A 24,468-nucleotide genomic window follows, 5' to 3' on the forward strand; every position below is an offset into this window, starting at 1 on the left:
TTGGCAGATTTGGATAGTGGATTACTAAATAAATTTATTTCAGTTTAAGCGGTATTCAGTTTTCGATTCGGGAGGTTCAATTCGCAAAAGTTTAATTCGCACTACAATTTCTCAAAGATGTCTACACACTCAGTTGAGTTTAGCTGATTTCGGCTACACCGATTTTAGAACTCCGGTTCCAGTATCGAATCGTTTCTCAAAGCTCAATCATTTTCTCAAAAAGTCCATCGAACTTCAAAAACAAAAATTCAAATTAAAGGACTTATGGTCCCATACAGGCCCGTGCGCAGGAATCATCCATGGTGGGGGTTTTAAGGGGAGAGGGGGGTGTCCAAAAATGTAAAACGAATTCTGACAGGATCGTGCGCGGGGGGGGGTTTCAAATTATGTCAGTTTATAAATTGATAAAAAATTATAAAAGTTATTTGTACTTTAATATAATAAGTACTCCATTGTTCATGAAACTTAATTTTAAAAAAATTCTTCATGGAGGGGGTTAAAACCCCCAAAAACCCCCCCTGCGCACGGGCCTGGTCCCATACAAAATTGGTGAATTTTATCCGATTCTGGAATTACAGGATGATGAGTTTTCAAAATTTATACAGATATAGAAGATGTAAATTGTTTGGCGTGTTAATTTATGGCCATACGAATCATTTTGGGTTATGCACGGAAAGACCGAAATTAGCATTTTGGCGAAAAAATTAGTTGATTTTCTGATTTTAGTTAGTTATTTTTTGAGACAACTAAAAAAATCTTACTTTTGCTAATTTAGATTTTTTAATTCTAATTCTCTTAATAATAATAAAATATTTGTTGAAATGGCTATTTTTTTAGTTGAATTCACCAAATAAACGTGCTGTCATTTCTTAGCTAAGGCACGCTTCATATCCATTCAACTAATTTTTTTGTTGAGTTAGAGAAATAAAACGTTGTTTTCAACCAACATAAATGGTTGAATTGGTTTCTGCAATTAGCAGCTATATGGCGCTCGTTAACACCGTAATGACTACTAGCCACTAGATGGCACACTACTACCGAAAAAAATTTCAGTCGCGGTTATCTTTTCTATATTTGCAGGTATAAATACGATGTTGTATTGCAGAAAAAGACATAAGCGAAACATAAACTTCTTTTTGAAAAATTTTACTTCTAAATCGTTGTTTTCTTTATTCGACTTCGCGAAATCAGCTCTCTCACTGAAAACTTCGAGCACTCGGAAAACTAAAACCGAATACAAGTAATACACCGGACTGCGTCGCCCGGCAGGTTAGAAGATACTAAAAATATCATTCGATAATAAAGGGTGATTTTTTAAGAGCTTGAGAACTTTTTTAAACAATAAAACGCATAAAATTTGCAAAATCTCATCGGTTCTTTATTTTAAACGTTAGATTGGTACATGACATTTACTTTTTGAAGATAATTTCATTTAAATGTTGACCGCGGCTGCGTCTTAGGTGGTCCATTCGGAAAGTCCAATTTTGGGCAACTTTTTCGAGCATTTCGGCCGGAATAGCCCGAATTTTTTCGGAAATGTTGTCTTCCAAAGCTGGAATAGTTACTGGCTTATTTCTGTAGACTTTAGACTTGACGTAGCCCCACAAAAAATAGTCTAAAGGCGTCAAATCGCATGATCTTGGTGGCCAACTTACCGGTCCATTTCTTGAGATGAATTGTTCTCCGAAGTTTTCCCTCAAAATGGCCATAGAATCGCGAGCTGTGTGGCATGTAGCGCCATCTTGTTGAAACCACATGTCAACCAAGTTCAGTTCTTCCATTTTTGGCAACAAAAAGTTTGTTAGCATCGAACGATAGCGATCGCCATTCACTGTAACGTTGCGTCCAACAGCATCTTTGAAAAAATACGGTCCAATGATTCCACCAGCGTACAAACCACACCAAACAGTGCATTTTTCGGGATGCATGGGCAGTTCTTGAACGGCTTCTGGTTGCTCTTCACTCCAAATGCGGCAATTTTGCTTATTTACGTAGCCATTCAACCAGAAATGAGCCTCATCGCTGAACAAAATTTGTCGATAAAAAAGCGGATTTTCTGCCAACTTTTCTAGGGCCCATTCACTGATTTGCAAGCGTTGCTCGTTAGTAAGTCTATTCATGATGAAATGTCAGAGCATACTGAGCAAATAATAATGCATGAAAATCATAACCTCAAAAAATCTGAGCAAATACTAATGCATGAAAATCCTAACCTCAAAAAAATCACCTTTTACAATTAGAGTGCAACATTCGAAACTCACTTCACTGTTCCGCGTAAAAACATTATTACCCACAATCGCTTCAACTGCGCACAAATTCTGAATAAATACACTTTCCACTAACAGTTTACGTCATTTTTACATATCGGTTTAGAAATTTATATAGGGATATATCGTAACACATGCGAAAAACATCTAAACAATTTGCGAGCAGTTTCAACAAGACTGTCCCTTTTAGCTTTTTAATGGATTGTTTTGCTTTGACACTGCTGTCCTTCAGTAATGACGGTGATAGATAAATAGAATCAAAGTTTCTGATTTTAATAACGAAATTTGTTGTCAATGAGAATTTCGTGTTGGATTGAAATATTGCTGGTTTGTGTCCAGAATATTCGCCAACTAAACACATTCTCTAAAAATAAGAGTTTTTTTCAGCACAGTAAATTATAAATTTTAACTAGTTTTATAGTTATTTTGGAAATTTTGTTGTTAAAATCAACTAATTCAAAAACAGTAATACGAATTAGGCGCAGAGCTAATTTCGGTCGTTCCGTGTGCTAGTTCCTGAATACCGGCTCTGGAATTACCGTAAATAATGGCGAAAAACTCTAAAGTGGAACTTACTTCAACATCTCATGGAATGTTCAATCGATTGTCACACACTTAGAATCCATCAAATTTGATTCGATTTACGATTGAAATCTCAAATTGCCGCTTAAAACGACGGTCATTAAAACTATGTCATGAGAACTAAAATACCGAAGAATATCCATGCAAAAAACACATGCGGTTTATTAATATTCCTTCAAAATACTTACAATATGGATTATTAAATTAGATTAAGTTTTAGATTAGTCTTATACTACATGGAATGAAAAGCCCTGGGCCTTTCACAGAGAATACGTAAATAGTTTCAAACCGTGTATGTTTCTGTTGAGAACAAGCCTTTAGATGGCCCCATAACCAGTTTCAAGACAATTTATAAACTACTGTTTGAATAACAGCTGATTGTGTCAAACGAGTTCTAGTTTTCATCAATCTATGGAAAAAGATGCACCAGCGTATTCATGCATAAAAGCAACGGTGAAATTGTATGATTTGCGGTACGGATTGGTCCACCATCCCCCATAATCTCCTGACCTGGCCTCCAGCGACTATTATCTATTTCCAAACCTGAGAAGGTTTCTGAATGGAAAGAAATTTGCTCTAATGCTGAGGTCATTGCAGAAACGAAAGCCTATTTTGAAGGCCTTGAAATTTTTTTTCCAACGGGAGAAAAAATGGGTCAAGTGCAACGCTTTAGATGAAGACAGTACTGAAGAATGAAAAAGTTTTCACGGTATAAATCCAACTTTATTTTTGTTGACTTTCATTTCATGTACTTCCTTTTTCCATGCTAAAAAATCCGATGAGATGCAACCGTAATCATTATCATTGATACACGGAAAGACCGATATCAGCATTTTGGCGAAAAAATTAGTTGATTTTCTGATTTTAGTTAGTTATTTTTTGAGACAACTAAAAAAATCTTACTTTTGCTAATTTAGATTTTTTAATTCTAAGTTCCTTGATAATAATAAAATATTTATTGAAATGGCTATTTTTTTAGTTGAATTCACCAATTGTCATTTCTTAGCTAAGGCACACTTCATATCCATTCAACTAATTTTTTAGTTGAATTAGAGAAATAAAACGTTGTTTTCAACCAACATAAATGGTTGAATTGGTTTCTGCAATTTGCAGCTATATGGCGCTCTGTCGCCGAAATAACGCACCGTAATGACTACTAGCCACTAGATGGCACACTACTACAGAAAAAAAATTCAGTCGCGGTTGTCTTTTCTATATTGGCAGCTATAAATACGATGTTGTATTGGAGAAAAAGACATAAGCGAAACATAAACTTCTTTTTGAACATTTTTCTTCTAAATCGCTGTTTTCTTCATTTGACTTCGCGAAATCGACTCTCTCACTGAAAACTTTGAGCACTCGGAAAATAAAAACCGAATTCAAGTAGTACATCTAACGGCGTGACCCGGAAGGTTGGAAGATACAAAAAAACATCATTTGACATGTACAATTAGAGTGCAACATTCGAAACTCAATTCACTGTTCCGCGTAAAACATTATTACGCACAATCGCTTCAAATGCGCACAAATTCTGAATAAATACACTTTCCACTAACAGTTTACGTCATTTTTACATACCGGTTTAGAAATTTATATATGGATATATCGTAACACATGCGTAAAACATCTAAACAATTTGCAAGCAGTTTCAACAAGACTGTCCCTTTTAGCTTTTTATTGGATTATTTTGTTTTGACACTTCTCATGAATTTTGTGGCTAATAAACTGGTGATAGATAAATAGAAACAAATTTTCTGATTTTAAAAACAAAATTTGTTGTCAATGAGAATTTCGTGTTGGATTGAGATATTGCTGGTTTGTGTCCAGAATATTCGCCAACTAAACACATTCTCTAAAAATAAGAGTTTTTTTCAGCAAATAAATTCTCAATTTTAACTAATTTTATAGTTATTTTGGAAATTTTGTTGTTAAAATCAACTAATTCAAAAACAGTAATACGAATTAGGCGCTGAGCTAATTTCGGTCGTTCCGTGTATACATGAAAATGCATGTACTACGATCCTACTGACACTAAGAATCTTTCCAGGTCGGGGTTCGAACATACGACAACTGGCTTGTAAGACCAGCGCCCTGTGCATTGAACCGCCAACCCGGGCGTAAATAACGAACAATGTATAATTTCCCATACATTATACATTGTTCGTTATTTACGCCCGGGTTGGCGGCTCAATGCATAGGGCGCTGGTCTTACAAGCCAGTTGTCGTATGTTCGAACCCCGACCTGGAAGGATTCTTAGTGTCAGTAGGATTGTAGTACTAGCCGTACTCCTAGCTTCCCCTAACAGAGACGACAATTTCAGTTACATTAAATCTCATTGCATTTTGCATAGTAATTTCGGACTCAGTATTGAATCGACTTGCATTCTGTGCGGTTTCTGTAGATTTGTATGCGCCGTTCGCCTTGCATGAGAGGCAATGATTTTTGTTGGAATTCTGCTGATTTTCCCCATTCAAGACGTTAAACGACAACGATCATCGAGTGCTGGATGATTTTTATCATGGGTGACATTATGCATCCAGGTAGGATTGACTTGTTCGTACAAAGCAAAAATCTTGGGATAACATTCGTTTTGAGGAATTTTGCCTTTCTGTTTTATCAGACTTTAAAACCGATTCTCAGTGTTCAGAATCATTGCATGACTAGTACTACGATTCTACTGACACTAAGAATCCTTCCAGGTCGAGGGCAAGGAATCGTACAAACAATGTTTTGTTTTTAATTGAATTATGTTGACACAACACCTCTCATCACCAACATGAACAAACTAACGATACTTTTCAGGAAATTCAAAATTTTGAACAAATATCGAAAGTACATTTTACCGCAATACTAATGAGGATATGAGGGACACCAAAAATAACTGCTTCCGGAATGTTCAAAGCGGAAACCAACAGTGATTTAGATAAACAACCCAAAGGAATCCTCTTTGTAGGGTGCCAATATTTTGGGATCATGTCTAATTTCGTAAAGCGGTAGTATTCAAAAGTTAAAGAACCTAAACAATTCCTATGCAAAATTTGAGCTAAATCAGATATACCCGGCGGTTAAAGTTTTAAAATCTCCAAACTTGAAACATCATCATAAGGGATGGAAAATATTTTTTCGATGCCAAATGTTTTATAATTGTCTGTTATTTTTGAAAAAAAACCGACTTTGGGAGTTTTGAAATTTCCGAAATCGCAAATTTATTTTTGATGTCACATATCTTAAAGTTGCCTTAAACGTCGAAATGACACCAGATTTCGACATTATACGCAAATCTAAGACATTTGGAAACGAAGAAAGGATTTTTTTATTTCGAAGCTCCAGAGTCGATATTCTTCCAATATTTTTTTTTATTGACAACAGATTTCGAAGTTTAAGGCCATTTGTCATATGCTATGAAAAAATATTTCGATTTGGAATAAAAAAATGTTCGTTTCGGAAATCTTAATTTTTTGAAAATTCAAGAGTTGATTTGAAAAAAAATATTTTCGTAATTTTAGATGTCGAAGTTTCAGGTATTTCCAAGACATTTTAGGTCGTTTTGAAGCTTTCATAAAACCTTTTGTATTGTCTAACAACTTAGCAAGAACAACACACCGAAAATGAAATGACTAGAGCGAGAATTAAGCAATTATGCATTGTTAATGCAGTTCTCTCAAAAAACTACAAAGTTTGAAGTATGTCTATGACACATTTGTTGTGGGCTATAGGATTTATTTTTTTGTTTAAGTGTAATTTTTAATGGCTAAGGAAAATTTCATATCTGCCATGTTGATGTTTCGATTCCAATGCGAGAATTATGATGTAACACTCAAGAGAGCTACAAGTATTTACTAAAATTGAAAATGTTGCTCGAGATAACCTTACCGAAAAATGATATAATGTGTGTTCGTCTTCATGGTGTTTGTTAACAACTTGACGTGGACGACTATTTTTAATTCGTCTCAAGAGTCAGAAATGCTCACTACGACCCTGCCGCGAAACGATGTTTGTGGTCTTTCCAAAATTCAAAATTTGCGAATTCGATTTATAGATATTCTTTAAAATTTCCCATAAGTGGTATACTTTTGGAACAGATTTGATGAGTAGATGCAAGAAAACAATTCTCGAGGTTGTTCCGAAATCCAAGCTGGTGACTTCCGGTACACCGACATTTCTCGAAAACTCTTACTCACATTGCAAGAGTTTTCAAAGAATATCAATGAACTGAAAGTTACCTTCTTGGATTTCGAATCGACGTCAAATATCGTTTTTCGGTACCTACACATCAAATCCGTTTCGAAAATATCCGTTTTCTAAGGACTGTCAAGTAACATCAGTGAACCGATAGTCGCCATCTCGGAATTCAGAATCACCTCAAACATCGTTTCCCGATATCTACTCATCAAATCTGTTCAGAAAATACCCATATTGTGAAGGTTTTCAGGAAATATCAATAAACTGGAAGACGCCATCAAAGATTTCTGAAACATCGTTTTTCTTGGAGTTCAGAACCACTATTAACATCGTTTTCCGACATATACTCGTCAAACCCGTTCCGAAAATACCCTAATTGTAAGGGGTTTCAGGGAGTATCAATAAATCGGAAGTCGTCATCTCGGACCACGAATATCATTCCTCGGTTCATTTTTCAAAAGGCCGTAAGGTTAATTTTTCAAAAGCCGTTTCTCTTCTATTAATTACCAAGCGGTTTTCAAGTTTGTCACTCAACTCTTTGTATAAAATGATACCCGAAATCTTCGACTTTCAAACAGAACTGTAAAATCCAAGAAAAACTCTATAATCACGTCACAATAACCGAAAGAGAAACTGTCACTTGCTTATACGTCCGTTTGAAAAATCAACCGAGATTTTATTGCATCTACTTTTCACATTCGTTCCGAAAATAGTTATATGATTAGTGGTTTTCACATTCATTACACAAAACTATTTTTACGAACCAAATTCCAAATAACGTAAACTTTTGGCCTTTCTCATATAGAAAAGGCTATATAATCACTGTGAAAACCGACTTTTGAACTGAGGCCCGGAGGGCTAAATGTCATATACCATTCGACTCAGCTCGACGAACTGAATAAATGTCTTTTTTTATGTGTCACTCGATTTTCTCAGATATGGCTGAACTGATTTCCATAAACTCATATTCAAATGAAAGGTCTTATGATCCCATAGATCGCTATTGAATTTTATCCCGAACCGATTCCCGGTTCCGAAATTACAGGGTCATATGCACCAAAGAATGAACCAAATTGTCACTCACTTTTCTCAGATATCGGTCACGCGATTTTCATACGATTTTCAAACGAAAGGTCTTACGGTCTCATAGCTCGCTGTTAAATTTTATCTTTGTCCGACTTCTGGTTTCGAAATTACATGGTAATATATGAAAATCTATGAGAAAATGCGTACTCAATTTCTCGGAAATTTCATAACCGATTTTCACAAACTAAGATGCAAATGAAAGGTCTTGAAATTCTTTAAAAAGTACTTAAAAATTGATTTATATCCGACTTTTGCTTCCGGTATTACAGCGCGACAAGTGAAAAATTTTCAATTTCATGAGGATTTTTTCAAAATTGATTGCGAAACGAGGTGCAAATTTTTATTATATTTATTAGTAAATTCATCTAGTGAAGTGGATATATAAATCTACTTTGGAACTACTAGTCTCCGGTTTCCGCTTCCGAACCACTCCTAACACGGAACTCACTTCGATTTCTCAGCAACGGTTTAACCGATTTCTACGAATCATGTTTCAAATTAAAGCTCTCACTGTGCAATTTCAACCAGATCCGACTTACGGATCCGAAATTAGAGGGTAATGAGTATTAATACTTTTAAACTATCATACAAAATGATGCAAAATCGGTATGCATCGGTACGTGCTGGTACGGAAGAATAAAACGTCACCGCCTATCCCACTACATGCTTTTTTTCAATTTTGAATAGTTTGAAGGGTTGTCACATTTAAATATATATTAACTTGACATAACTGTTTACAAATTGAAAAGGTATGTTTAAACCAAAGTGAGTTTTTGATTTTATTCAAGTTTGCAAAAAAAACCTTGACTGAATCTTCTAGTGATGTTTCTGAATATATAACTGATATGAGAAAGCCATCATTACACCAATAGGAGGATTAAAAAAGGTTTTACGAACCAAATCCCAAATAACGTAAACTATTTTTACGAACTACCTCGGTTTACGAACCCTCGTTTAGTTCGTTAATGGAGGTTTCGATGAAGTGAAAAGTTCAAGTAAGTTCCACATGTGGATCGCGAAGCAGTTAGGAATCGAGAATTTGTCCGCGCCTCGTGTGGTAAAATCGTTGAAGAAGATCTAGACGACCCAGCACACAGTGATGCCTCTCAGTTTAATAATTGGCATCAATATATTCAGGTAACCTCACGTATTTTCATCTTGATACGTAAGTTTTTACTTTTACTAAGTGTTGCCTGGTGGGTTTGACGTTTCCATCACTGGGTTTGACATTTTTAATCATTACCATTTTCAGAACAATCTGTCATTTGAGCGCTATTTGTTTTGTTTGCAGTGAGTTGAAAATTTTACCTCAGCAAAAAAATTGAATTGAATCGCGAACAATTCGTGCAATGATTTATTACGATTTTTGTCGTGGATTATCAAGACAAGAGTGCTTCAATCAACTTAGTTCGACTTCTGACAGTATAGCACTATCCTATGCGACTGTAAAAAAAATGGTAAAACGAATTCAATCGTGGTCGTTGTTTGCTTGCCGATGAACTCAAAGAAAGTCGTCCAAAATCAGTTGTTTTGCTCGGGCCAGTAGAAAAAATGTTAAGAAAATTGGTTCAAACGTTTGCAAAAGTGTATTGATCATCTATGGGAATATTTTGAAAAACAATAAAACCATTTCCGATCAAATATAATACTGTTTTCATTTTTAGCTTGAATACATAAGTTACAACCCTTGTATACCCTCGTAACTTGAAAAAAAAAACGACTTCGATGAAGCGGCGTGACAGTCAAGGACATCCCAGAAATGCGAGTAAAATAGAAGTAGGCTGAATCCGTGTCCCCTGACAATGATATATTTCCAGGCGAACTGGTCAAACATGGCGAAAAGGAACTCCTTAGAGTGTTATCCTGAATGATTTCCTATATCTTGGTGAAGATGATACTGCCGCCGGGACGGAAAAAAACGAGTAATTCCAGAAACAAATAGCAAGTCATCAGACTTCACAAACTCCGCTCGGGATGTTACTTTGTACCGATTTTCAGTACGACAAACAATTCATTTTGCATAAATGAACAAAAGCATTCGACTCAAGAACTAATGTATAGTTTTTTTACAGTGTCCGGTGATTTTTACAGCTCCTTTTTTGGATAGCTTTGGATTAGCAACAGTTCTGACGATCATAAACCTAAAGAAAGTTCACGCCGTACATTTGCCCTTTTCATCGTTTTTTTTTTAAATCAGTCTCGATCCGAATCGATCTTTCCAACCGTGCAAAATAATTGATTTACCATGCTGAAGAAGTGTATAGAACTTCATCCAAATCGGAGAAAGTCACATTTTATTTTACCATATTTTTTGCTGGTAATTTCTCGGATTACTCTTCAATGGCTATGGAATCCACAGGACCGTACTGACGCCCATTCCATTACGTATTTGCGATTCGCCCAGGTAGCTCACGGTGACAAAATCGAATTGGCTGATAAATTCCTATACTTATACCCACTTGAGACCGCTGACAAATGATGCCACAGCCAGAGAATTACGAAGTTTTCAACAGATTCATGGCGGATATCATTGCGAGTAACAGATATAGATATACTGAAAACACGTGGCAAAAATATACTATTATCACTATTATATCTAATTGTGATCAAGCTTTTATTGCTCGTTAAACTGCAAGGCTATCTACAAAATCTGTTAATCAGAATGACGTAGAATTCGAAAATAAAAATGCACCGTCATTGATGCGTCCGTCGAGCTGACGTAAAACGGTATTTACAGAAATAATTGAATTAATTTTAACTGTGGGAATGCATTTTGTGCATCAACCTTCTAGGAGAAGAACACAGTGCAACCAATCATAACCATATTTGCACTGTATTATATTCTGGTATTGGTTTTCACTGGTAAGCGTACTATTACTGTACGTTTGTTTTGTACAGAACAGTATGATTTTTAGTGCGATTTCTGCTATATCACTTTGATTGACAACTGAAATTGAGAATATCGACGTCCAAACCAACGTCCGTCTCTGAAAATTTTGATAGTAATAAATTAATTATAATAATCCCCCATAACCAAGTGAAACTTTTTTTCGTCATACAAAAACAATTCAACAGTTGTCAGAATTTAAAAACATCTGTCAAGAATATACAATTACTTACACTTTTAGCCATTCTTTTTTGATACTGTGCCTAGCAATTTCCGGAAGAGGTGTAAAGTCGTCTTTGCTTAGCAGTGTTTTACTTTTCTACGTAGATTTCTTTCACGAATAAATTTTGACGTAAGTTGCCGAAACCGAGAACGATGCGGATATTTATTTAGACATGCAAACACAAACAGCTGATGATTCTCACCGAATCCGCGTCCATCGCCTACTGCAATCGATGGCAACGGTTTCATTTGAGGTGTAAAAAATGATACAACATCGGAAATCAAATCAAATCCACGGTGGATGCAAAGAGAGTGAGGTAAGCTGTTCGTTTGGGATAAATATTTGCTATCAGTGCCATTTCAAACGAATTGAAGACATGCCAAATTCATTATAAAACAAAAAAAAATTGCCAACATGTCGGATGAAATTTGTTGAATTATTGCCATCCCAAGGGATGAGTTATTTACGCTCTCCTTACATTGTCTCTGATTGAAAGATGTTCGTTGACATTCCAACAACTCTCAACGAGTGAACACGTTCTAATATTTCGTGAGAAAGAAATAATTGTTATCCGTACTTTGACGATTCGATATTGCAACACAACAAGGTTCTTGTTGGTAATCTAGCGAAAAGAAAGTTCATTAGACTATAAACGAACACAAACTTGCCTAAGTTACTGTGCCATCTATCGGCGAAATCTCAAGTTAGTTGACGCCGACCTGAGGGAAAAGATAGAAATCCAATAAAACGCGATTGAATCAGCACGAAACAAAGTATCGTGCGTAATTCCGCTAATCAACGCAGTGGGACTAACAAGTAATACAAACAAAAAACGTTAATAACCACCTTAGAACTTTGCATATTAGTATTTGTTGTACCTAATTCTCTACAAACAGAATTGTGTACGCCAAACAGTCAGCACTAATTGTTCTGAATGAGCAAACAGCCGAGTCGAACAGATTATTGCAAATCAATTAGAAGAGCCAATAAAGTAAGCCTATCTTGAGATGTTGTTCCCCTCGTGCGCATCTCCGAAGATTCGTTTCTTTTACACAGATCATTGTCGACACAGTTTGCGCGCACAAACAACAACACTCTCCAGAAAAGTCAGGTCTAATCATCAAGGAAAAGAAGGCAAAAAGTACAAATAACGATCTCCGCCGAGATAGTTTATTGACGTCAGTCGGGCCCAAGAGGGTTTACCGATGTTGAAACTGAATGAATTGCAAATTCCGACCGCCAAGGACCACTTGTCGATCCTTTGGGAATCATCGCACTCGCCAGAACCACGTAACTCAAGGTGCTATAGGTAGCGATAATTTCGTACCTCGCAACCGGTCATTCCTTTTTTCTGTTGAAATTATTGAGTGAGTGGTTCGCTAATGAAATTGAACCTCGCAATAGATGCGTGAACAATTATTTTGACTTCAAAAGCTGAATTTTCGTATTGTTCAGCCTTCAGCTGGGTTGATCTATGGAGGTTGTTTATAGTAAAATCAAAAACATGCGATATAAATACTGAAATCCTGCGTTCAAAACACATATTCTTGGCTCTTGAATGAATTTAAAAAGCTGTTATAATCCACCTAATAATGTAATGATGCCTTTCTTATACAACTCATATTTTCTTTTATATTTTTAAGAGATTGTTCAAAAAACTGTCCTTTGAATATTGAATGTGAACAAAAATGTTTTTTTTTTGCACGGAACAACCGAAATTAGCTCTGCACCTATTTCGTATTACTATTTTTGAATTAGTTGATTTTAACGACAAAGTTTCAAACAAAAATCTGTTTTAATCCACCTAGTGCTGTAATGATGCCTTTCTTATGTATAATATTGTGGTATTCTATTCAAAAATTTTCTCTTCGATTTTTGAAAGAAACCAAGAGATTGTATGTGCATAACATACAGAATGAAACAGTGCTTTGCTCGCGTAGGTCATCCTTTAGAAAACGAAGTAGGTTCACTATTATATGCACCTCCGGCACCGGAACCCGAGAACCGGTATAATCGAAGTCGGTTCGTACGGCCATCAACTAACATGACGTACAAACTCTACTAGTTTTTATTCAAATTTTGCCATCGCACTCTAAATGACGATTTAAATGTTTGTTGTATCCGAAAATATGCAGGAATTTTTGGTAGGACCATAAGATCTTTCATTTGAGCCTAAGATTAGGAATAACGGTTTTGAGTCCAGTTTACAACATTTTTTAAGGTTTTTGTTCCGCCAGTTTAAGTGACGGTGTACAATATTCAACATACATTATCCTATAAAATCTGAACTGAAAGTCGGATCCGGATGAAATTCAGGAATTCCGTATGGGACCATAAGACCTTTCATTTGAATCTAAGTTTGTGGAAATCGGTCAAACCATCCCTGAGAAAAGTGAGTGAGATCCATTTTGGTATATATGACCACTATTTCCGGTGCTTCCGGAACCGGATACCGGGAACCAGGATAGCTGGAATCAGTTTGTTTAGTAGCCTACTGATAATGACCACCGATTTTTGTAGTTTTGAGACCAGTTTAGAAAATTTTTTACGTGTTTTGTTTCGCCGGTTTAAGTGACGGTGTACAATATTCAACACACTTTACCCTATAACTCCGGAACCGGAAGTCGGATCCGGATGAAATTCAGGAATTCCGTATGGAACCACGAGACCTTTCATTTGAATCTAAGTTTGTCAAAATCGGTTCAGCCATCTATGAGAAAACCTAGTGAGATTATTTGACACACACACATACACACATACACGCAAAGAGAGAGAGAGAGAGAGAGAGAGAGATAGAGAGAGATAGAGAGAGATAGAGATTGCTCAGTTCGATGAACTGAGTCGAATGGTATATGATACTTGACCCTAGTCTTAGACGGTCAGGATGTAGACCATATTCAATGTACGTTCTATCATGCCTAGTCGTGTTTTAGAGCTGTGTCTATCACAAGGCTTAGGGTGGTGAAATGGTAGCGCGTATGCATGTAATGCATTAGAACGCAGGTTCGTGTCCTGTCTCTGAGCGTATCTTTTTCCAAAAAAATATCTTTTCTGTAAGTTTTTTATTCATTTGACTTCTCCAATATATGTTTCCACTCAATCATTGCAAAAACTGAGCTAATTTTATGATTAAAATCAGAAATTTTGACTCTATCTATCTATCACCATCACTGCTGAAAGACAGCACAAAGAAATGAAATTGGTTTTATTAATAGGTTTATTAGCCAAAAAACTCATGAAAAGTGACCAAAACAATCCATTAAAAAGCTAAAATTGATAGTCTTGTTGAAACTACTTGCAAATTGTTTTGATGCTTTTCACATGTGTTACGATATGTCCATATTTAAATTTCTAAACCGAAATGTAAAAATGCCGTAAACTCTTAGTGGAAAGTGTTTTTACTCAGAATTTGTGCGCTAATTGTATATACCAAACTAAGTTCGTTATATCGTATATTGCAACTGGTTGCAGTTTTTTCAGATGAAAGCTATATCCAATCCAAAAAGAAAGGTAGGTTTGTATTTGTTGAAAGCAAAGTTTGCTTTCCGAGTGCTCAAAGTTTTGAGTGAGGAATCAGGAATCAGAACAAATTGGCTCAAATGGCACGTTCCCCTTGATATTTGGAGATTTGTGCCTTGCCATCAATTTGTTTTTAGCATCATTTTTCCGATATATAAGAGGGAAGGATTGAAAGGAAATGGTAAGGGTTGGACTAGGAGGATGGGAAAAATTGACGACACAAAAACACATAAAAGCAGAAGTAAATTTTGCACCCCTAAGGGATGCTGAACAATCTGCTGAGGATCACATTTAGTGGAAGCAGAAGGAAATTCTGAACCTCTACGAGGTCCCGAACAGTCTGCTGTTAATAAAACCTCCAACCCCCGAGAGGACCCAGAGATCTCACAAAAGCGACACCACTCTGCACTCCCGGAAGAACGCAGAACGACTCGCAGTATGCACGAGCAGAAGCAAATGCGGTACCCCCCAGAGGATGCCAAACAATCTGCCAAACCCTATTTAAGGTGAACACAGAAGGGATTCATTCACTCCAGGAAGAACGATGAACCCTTCTGACTATAGCTCCTTACCACATTGGGTGAGAAACGAGAGAATATCCTTCAATTTTAGCTCCGCATACACAGACCCAACCATGTATGGAGAACCAAAAACCCGGATACGTAGCTGCGTCAATGCGAGACAGTTACATATCAGATGATATGAAGTACCATAATCGCATTCACACAAATCACACGAATAACACTCAGCACGTTGAATAGTAGCCATGTGATAATTGAGTTTGCAATGTCCAGTCAGAGCTCTGACCAGAACACTGCAATGTTGCTTGGAGAAATGAGCGCAAGTTTGCAAGCCGCGCCAGTAGCTGGCATGCCTGGACGCAGCCCAAGAACGTATCTTGTGCTTTATCCAACTAGTTGAAAGTGGCAAAGCTGGTTCAGGACCAACGAAATCATTCGTTGCACCAGCTCTAGCCAACTCATCAGCCCATTCATTTCCAGTAATACCAGAATGGCCGGGCACCCATATGAAGCAAACAGCATTTGAAATGCCGAGGTCTTCAACTTGAGTTCGACATGCGATCACTAGATTCGACCGTGAGTCATTCGAACTGAGTGCCTTCAAGGCTGCCTGAGTGTCGGAACAAAAATAAATACGTTTACCACAGATCCTCTGCTGAAGTGCCGACTGTACTCCACACAGAATTGCGTAGACCTCCGCTTGGAACACAGTACAGCATCTACCAAGTGAATGAGACCGCTCCAGCCTACCTCACGACAGTAGACACCAGCACCAGCACGACCATTCAACAGAGAACCGTCCGTAAAACAAACTATGTGTTCATCAAGTTGTCGTTCCAGACAACCAGACAATCATTCCTAACGAAGAGGATAGCTCACATTGAATGTCTTAAAAGGAAAACTGCATGTGAGAGTCAGGTCACTAGGAGCGAGTAAATACTCATCCCACGGAACCACTTGAGACCACAAGCGAGTGTGACTGGTAGCATATTCTAATGGGCCACTGCTCCAAAGCCCCGCAACCCTAAGACGGCATGCACAAGACAATGCTTCCTGTTTTAGGAACACATGTAGTGGTTTAATGCACAGTAGCGCCTCTAGAGCAGCAGTAGGAGTTGTCGTGAATGCTCCTGTCATCGCCATTAGGACCATCCTTTGGAGATGATTTAGCTTTGACTGAACTGTCGCGACTTCTCCCTTCTGCCACCATACAAGACATCCATATGCTAAAATAGGTCTAACGATAGTTGTGTAGATCCAACGAATATATCCGGGCTTGAGTCCCCATGACCCCCAAAAGCTCGTCTGCACTGGCCGAAAGCCATGCAAGCTTTTTTTTTTTTGTTTCAATTATAGAGGTTTTAACATTATTGTCATTCGCCTCTTCGGGCCAGAAAAACTTTCTGACCCTATGTGCGGGGTTGGGAATAGAACCCAGGCGGGATGCGTGAAAGGCATCGACTTACCCATCACGCTATACTCGTCCCCCCATGCAAGCTCTTTTAATCCTGAAATCAATGTGAGCAGACCAATTCAGTCCTGAGTCAAGAACAACCCCGACGTATCCAACCTGATCGACCACAGTGACCCCTGAACCAAAGAACTGCAACGGACGAGCTCCTGTAACCATCCCACGATGAGTGAAAAGCACCATTGATGTTTTGCCCGGATTTACAGATAATCCAAACCTGACAACACCATTGTTCAACAGATCGCAGGGCCTGCTGCATTAAATCAAAGAGAGTGTTAATGCTTATACCGGTCATCAATATATGATAATCGTCGGCAAAACCATAAGTCGGAAATCCAAGGTTATTTAGTTTCCTTAACAAACCATCAGCGACTAGGTTCCATAAAAATGGGGATAGTACACCACCTTGAGGACACCCACAGACACTCAGCTTTCTAATCTCTGGTCTGCCGAAGCGATGATCAAAGAAGTTGATTGCCAAGCATTGCGTGTATCCAGTAAGGGAAAAACCCAAGATATTCCGTTCACGACTGCAATGTTTAACCTCCTGCAGCCATTCAGCCATCGGCACGGAAATACACCTTGACTTAGGAGTTCCTATTTTTGTGGCCTTTTACGACATGGAATAGGAAACCAGTGGATCAATTCTTGGTAAAAAATAATCCCGCCGGATGCCACACGGCTTACCTGTTTGGTGGACTTATACCACCGGTACAGGTGGACCGTAGCGTTATTCTTAGCAGTTGGGAAACCGCTACCGACACTACACGGCTATCTAGGCTGCTCAGAGAGGGAAGTTAACATTGATGGTCAACTTCCATGGATGGCCGAGCAGCCGCGTGTGCGCTAATTGTATATACCAAACTAAGTTCGATATATCGTATATTGCAACTGGTTGCAGTTTTTTCAGATGAAAGCTATATCCAATCCAAAAAGAAAGGTAGGTTTGTATTTGTTGAAAGCATAGTTTGCTTTCCGAGTGCTCAAAGTTTTGAGTGAGAGAATCAATTTTGCTGAGTCGAATGAAGAAAACAGTTATTTAGAAGAAAAGAAATATGAAAAAGAAGTTTATGTTTCGTGTATGTCTTTTCCGTAAATACAATACCGTAAATACAATATAGAAAAGACAACCGCGACTGCAAAATTCTTATCGATAGTAGTGTGCCATCTAGTGGCTAGTAGTCATTACAGTGTTAACGTTTTTTTGGTGACAGTGCGCCATATAGCTGCAGATTGCAGAAGCCATGCGATTTCCGTACAATGATTTCTGTACAACGCTGTACGCCTAACAACAACGATGAGGTGACAGACATGTTTTGCGCACAAAATGAAAATACAGTGAAACGAAACAACTCAAAACTTAGTATAATTTTCCAGTTCCGATGATCGATAGTATAGAAACCAAAAAAAAATTGCGGTTTTAAGTGTATTCCTAGTAACTGATTTATGACAAATATAATCAATCCCTCTCTGAATTATTAAACTAGTTATGTGTGAATGTTCATCGAATGATAGTTTAACTCATATCAAATTTTATGGTTTTAAGGTACTGACGACGATCAGTGAGAGCAGCGATAACAGGAACAGCTAGAGCGGACTTCGTGACGTACGAGATGTACGTGGTGGATTTCGGCGCCGTGAAAAAGTTGTACTGGGTTTCAATTCACAACACTTTTACTCTACGTTAATCTTAACTTTTCTAAACTTTACATAATAAAATATACAACTGACACTGACGTCTAGCAACACAGTCGGACTAAGAAAAAACCTGTTTCTTTTGCTGCACAGTCCCTTTTATAGTTGCTCAATCGGAAACAAGTAGTCCCGGAAACAACATTCAATCCAAAATTGCGTATCGACGAAACTGGATCGATGAAAGACTCGTTTATTCGCGAGTCGAAGCAGCGATGACATCTAGAAGGCGCTAGTTTCTTCTTCGTTTACGAACATCCTGACCCCTTCAGAAATCACATTTTGAACATCCCGAACCTCATCGTACTGATAGTCGACTAAACAGCTGGTTTGTCCCTTGGTTTGATATCGATGATCATCTGACGTTGTGATGTTTACATTCGACTGTCAATGGCTGCTGGGAATCCGATTGTTGCTGCTGGTGATAATCGTGACAATATCTGGCAAATAAAAAAGACCCGGTAGCGGGTTCAAAGAAATTAAGAAGTATTGGACAGGTGCTCACCGTGTCCCTTTTTAACAGGGCGTTGTATGTTTATTTCAGGTACGTTCTCAGCTGCGGCAAAGTCATCCGATGACACGACAGGGAGTAAACAAAGTTTTGCTACTGGCCGGGTGAATTTTCCTTGTGGCGTTTGAAGAGTGACCACTCTGGTTATACCATCAGGACCAGGATGCAGTTCAATTATCCTTGCAGTAGGCCATCGCATGGGAGCTAAATTGTCTTCTTTGATGACCACTAACTGGTTTTCCGAAAGCTGCACTGGTGGTTTACACCACTTGGTTCTTGCTTGAAGGGTTGAAAGATATTCAATGTGCCATCGTTTCCAGATATCTTGCAGTATTTTTTGTGTCTGCTGCCACTGGCGTAAGCGGTTCAATGGTACTGCAGAGAAGTCATAATCAGGAACTGATTTTAGTGCTGACCCCGTCAAGAAATGCCCTGGTGTTAACGGGTTGTTGTCTGATGGGTCATCAGTAAGAGGGACGATTGGTCTCGAGTTCAGACAGGATTCTATTTGTGTCAACAATGTTTCCATGTCGTCGTGAGCCAGTATGTGGTTTCCTAAAACTCGGATGAAGTGTTTCTGTGCCGATTGTATAGCGGCCTCCCACAAGCCACCGAAGTGTGACGCCTTAGGTGAATTGAAGTGCCACTTGATACCGTTTTCGTTGCACTCCTCGGCGATGGCCTGTTGATGATGTTTGCTACGGATAAGTGACTTAAGTTCGTTAGCAGCGCCAACGAAATTTCTTCCGTTGTCGCTAAATATGTTTGAACACAGTCCTCTGCGTGCAACAAATCGTCTCAATGCCTGTATAAACTTCGCAGTGCTGAGGTCTGCTACTAATTCCAGGTGTACTGCCTTTGTGCAAAAACATACAAAGACCGCTACATAAGCCTTTCGTGGGCCGGCTCGTCGATGAGTTGATTTCAGTAGTATTGGACCCCAATAGTCAACACCAGTTGTTGAGAAAGGTCTATTGGCAATGACACGTGAGGAAGGTAACTCTGCCATGAACTGTTCGAGGAGCTTTGGGCGAGCTCTGACGCAAACGATACAATTGTGAACGATTGTACGGGCTAAGTTTCTGCCACCTATGATCCAATATCGTAGACGAAGGGTACTAAGAAGCAACTGAGGGGCAGCATGAAGATGTTTTTCGTGGTAGCTTCTCACTAACAGGCTAGATAAAGCATGGGAGGATGGCAAGATGATTTGATGTTTCGCGTCGTAGGATTGATGAGATTGATTTAGTCTTCCTCCAATTCGTATCAGGCCTTCAGGCGATAACATCGGATGAAACCATTTGATTCGAGATTTCGCAGAGACAGGCTTCATTTGCTCGAGCGATTTCCATTCGTCTACAAATGTTTGCTTCTGGACGAGTTTTATCAATCTGGTTTCCGCTTCTCTTGCTTCGTCTACAGATATGCCAATAAAATTCGAATGAGCCGTTGTGTTATGCTGACAGTTTCGAGCAAATCTGAGACAAAATGCAATTACCCTCAACATACGCTGGTAATTTGAAAATTTGCCGACTAGTTCATCGATGAATGATGACTAGCTTGCCATTGGTGTTGCCGCACAATTGACCCTTCGTGATTCACGTAATACATCAGGGTTTTCGATGACAAATGAAGTTTGCGCGGGCCAATCGGTTTCTTTGCGAAGCAGCCATGCAGGTCCATGCCACCAAAGGTCACATTGTAGCAGCATATCCGCGGACATGCCTCGTGAAATGTGGTCTGCGGGATTTTCCTTCCCTGCTACGTGTCGCCAGGTACAATTGGAAGTCGTTTGTTGGATTTTGGACATTCGATTAGCTACAAAAGTGGTCCACGTTGCGGGTGGTGATTTAAGCCAACAAAGTACTGTCGTGGAATCTACCCAGAAATGGGTTTGAACAGGAAGCTGTAATGACGAGTTAACCTTTTCATACAGCTGAGTCGCTAGTAATGCTCCGCACAGTTCGAGCCGAGGAATAGTTTGCTGTTTTAGTGGAGCTATCTTGGATTTTGTTGTTAGCAATGCCACCTTGACTGCGTTTTCTTTGTTGGTAGAGCGCACATATACGCATGCTCCATAAGCATGCTCCGATGCATCACTGAAGAAATGTAGTTGTATTGTAGTTGGATTTGCACACAACACACAGCGCTCGATGTACAGTTCGTTTAAGCGAGGCAGCTGAGAATGATAGTTGGTCCAACGTTCAATCTCCGAAGTCGGAAGCACTTGATCCCAACCCCAAAGACTTCCGTCATCGTTTTTCATCATCCATAGAGATTGCATGAAAAGTTTCGCTGTTGTGACGACCGGACCTAGTAAACCGAGGGGATCGAAGAGTTGAGCGATTTGAGATAGTGCAACACGTTTGGTGAGTGGGGTAGCCGGCATCGCTAGATTAATTCGGTACCGCAGAACGTCTGATGCTGGTTCCCAGTGAATGCCAAGTGTTTTGATACACTGATTCAAATTTAGGTCGACGGATGCTTGCAATGCACGATTTTCTTCGGGGATTCCTTCCAGAACAGTTTCTTCATTGGAAGCCCATTTACGTAGTTCGAAACCGCCTTTGGCTAATAAACCTTCCAGTTGCCTTTGCAACGTTTTCGCGTCATCGATATTCGACGCGCCTGTGAATAAATCGTCGACATAAAAATCTTTACCAAGCGTTTCAGCGGCTTCGGGAAAGTTGGTTCTTTCATCATTAGCCAATTGTTTTAACACTCGTGTGGCTAAGAACGGCGCACACGCAGTACCGTACGTAACGGTTTTCAGTTCGAAGGTGTTGAGAGGAGCGTCGCTGGAATCTCTCCAAATGATACGTTGAAGTGGGGTATCCCTTTCATGAAGTAATATCTGCCGATACATTTGCTTAATGTCTGCGATAAGCATCACAGGATGTTTGCGAGAGCGCAAAATAATTGACCTCAAATCCTCCTGCACGATAGGGCCTACCAAAAGAGCGTCGTTCAAGGACGGCCCGTTAGCTGATTTGCACGAGGCATCAAACACGACTCGTACTTTTGTTGTTGAACTACTATCCCGAACAACAGCGTGGTGGGGAAGATGAAAATATGGCACGGTTATCTCATGTGGATTTGCAACGCGTTGCATGTGATGAAGAGCATAATACTCATCCAAAAAACACTTGTACTGTTCACCCAACTCTTTATCCAAGTTTAATCGTCGCTCCAATGCATAGAAGCGTCTGATAGCCGTATTACGATTATCACTCAAGTTGGCTAAAATGTTCTGTTTGATAGGAAGTCTTACGATGTACCGCCCTTCAGACATACGAGCCACGGTTTGGCGAAAATGTTCCTCGCAAGCAGCTTCTTCTGCAGAATAGCATGGTGATTTGTAATCTTCTTCTAATGCCCAAAATTTTTCCATTAGATTATGTAAATCGACATTGGTTGCAACATTAGCAATGACTGGTGTAATACGCTGACAGGTTGTAGTCCTTCCTGATACTACCCAACCTAGCTCGGAGTTTATAAGAACAGGCATACCGTTGCCTAGCGAAATTTGTCCTGTTACTTTAAATAAATCGAAGAAGACTTCGGCACCTAAAATTAGATCGACAGGGTTAGATCTACAAAAATTAGGATCAGCCAGCTGTATGTCCGGAGGAAATTGCCACGACGTACTGTCTACCGAAACGGTTGGCAGGTCTACAGTTAGTTTAGGTAAGACTAGAAGCTCTACGTTGGCACTATAGTCGCTAATGCGTGATCGTATAGTAGTTAAAAATTTCTGACGAACATTGGTAGACGACTGACCGATTCCTGCGACCGGCACGAATGTCCGTTTGCGCTGCACTCGAAGTGATTGAGCAAGACGATCAGTTACAAAGCAGCATTCGCTGCCAGAATCCAATAATGCTCTAGCAGGATGACGATTGCCCTTTTCATCAACTAAAATGACAACTGCAGTGGCTAAAATTACACAATGGCTCTTGTGACTTGACGAAGCGTGGCTCACTAAGTCGGTGAGCGTGGCAGACACTGACGGTAATCTTGATTGCTCGGTTGCTTGAGAAAAAGTAGCTTGGGACGTAGGTGAGTTCGATAACTTCTGTTCGCACGCGACACTTGAGCACAGTTGAGTGTGATGATGACCTTGGCATTTACGACATTCGCTGGATGATGAACATTCCTTGACCATATGACCCCGACGTAAGCAGTTGCGGCATAACTGAAGACGACGTACTTCCTTTTCCTTGTCCTCCAAGCGTAGTTTTGAGAATTTGGAGCACTGATATATAGCATGATTTTCGTTGCACATGATACATTTCCGAGAATTAAAATAATTTGCTCCATGACTGGCTACAGGGCGAATGTTTCCCTTTTTAACATTGGAAGCTAATACAATGTCAGCGGAATTAGATTGCATATTTTGGAGCACCGTCACGCGACGTTGAATGAAGGCTGTAAGATCAGGAAAAGAAATTGCGTCTCTGGTCGATGCATATTCTTCCCAATCTCTCCGCGTCGTTGGGTCTAATCGAATACTTAACATTCGAATAAGTAAAATGTCCCAACACTGTGTTTGCTCGCCGAGCTGTTGTAGCACTCTAACGTTTGCCTCAAATTTTTCCACCAGCGAATGCAGTTCCGATGCGGATTCACGTTTAATAGTTGAGAATTCGAAAAGAGCATCCACATAAGTATGCTTTAACCTTGCAGGATTCTGATAGTGATCTTCCAGTAGGTTCCAAGCGACTACATAATTGTTGGCACTAATGGGGATGGTTTGGATCAATTTTAATGCGTCCCCAGATAGCGAAGAGCGTAAGTAGTAGAATTTCTGAATGTTGGAAAGTTCGGCGGATGAATGAACCAGCGACAGATACAAATCGTGAAAATTTAGCCAGTTATCTAGATTCCCGCTGAACACTGGGAGTTTGACATCGGGCAAGCGCACGTGCGAAGCCGATGGAGGGAAATGACCAGCATAAGGAGAACCAGAAGCGCACGGTGTAACAGGCGTTTTATTAAGGGTTAGTAAAAAACCCTTCACTTTATAATAAGCAGATTCAAAGCTGGATCGATGTTTGAATTGTTGCTCGATGCCGGTTTCGTCGAGTGATTCGAGTTCTGCCTGAACTTTATTGAAATCGGACCAGAGCGATGCAAGGTGCTCTAGTCTCACCGGTACTTGACAAGCATCAGTATCATCCTCATAATTGTCGACAAACGCCTTGATGAGGTCGAAAGACGTTTGGATGCTGCGCTGTCGCAGCTTCAAAGACTTTATTCGTCGTTCCGTCGCCATATTGAACAGGAACTGCAAACGGAAGACCGCGTAGATCGAACGGGACAAGAAAACGTTAATGGAATGCTAATTACCTTCTGAAGGCAAATATGTGCCTTGTATAAATTTGTCCTCAAGTATCGTTGATCGAACGCTCACAACTCTGGTTGATTCCAGTCCGAAACTCCGGCTTCACGAGGTGGTGACCGTAAGATGGTGGGTAAGATGGTGTCACAGATGTAACAGCTAGCACGTTGGCGTCAGCGGACAAG

The 24,468-nt window shown here is 39.3% G+C and overlaps 3 protein-coding genes across 3 annotated transcripts in view; all 3 read right to left on the minus strand.

Moving 5' to 3' along the window:
• Positions 1-11,420, minus strand: part of LOC131429478 (tubulin alpha-8 chain-like) — a 47,748-nt gene extending 36,328 nt beyond the window's left edge. The window contains exon 1 of the mRNA XM_058593616.1: positions 11,239-11,420. Coding sequence (XP_058449599.1) covers positions 11,239-11,250 — 12 coding nt within the window. The 5' untranslated portion in view covers positions 11,251-11,420. The remainder of the gene's footprint in view (positions 1-11,238) is intronic.
• A 7,490-nt stretch (positions 11,421-18,910) lies between these two features.
• Positions 18,911-20,230, minus strand: LOC131428705 (uncharacterized). Its single transcript, XM_058592751.1, has one exon. The coding sequence runs from the start codon at positions 20,228-20,230 to the stop codon at positions 18,911-18,913; it is 1,320 nt and encodes a 439-aa protein (XP_058448734.1).
• A 267-nt stretch (positions 20,231-20,497) lies between these two features.
• On the minus strand, positions 20,498-24,217 carry LOC131428706 (uncharacterized). The gene has a single exon (XM_058592752.1). It carries the CDS (start codon positions 24,215-24,217, stop codon positions 20,498-20,500), a length of 3,720 nt encoding a protein of 1,239 aa, XP_058448735.1.
• Positions 24,218-24,468: the final 251 nt, after the last annotated feature.

Source organism: Malaya genurostris, chromosome 2, assembly GCF_030247185.1.
Source record: "Malaya genurostris strain Urasoe2022 chromosome 2, Malgen_1.1, whole genome shotgun sequence".
Classification (NCBI taxonomy): Eukaryota; Metazoa; Arthropoda; class Insecta; order Diptera; family Culicidae; genus Malaya; species Malaya genurostris.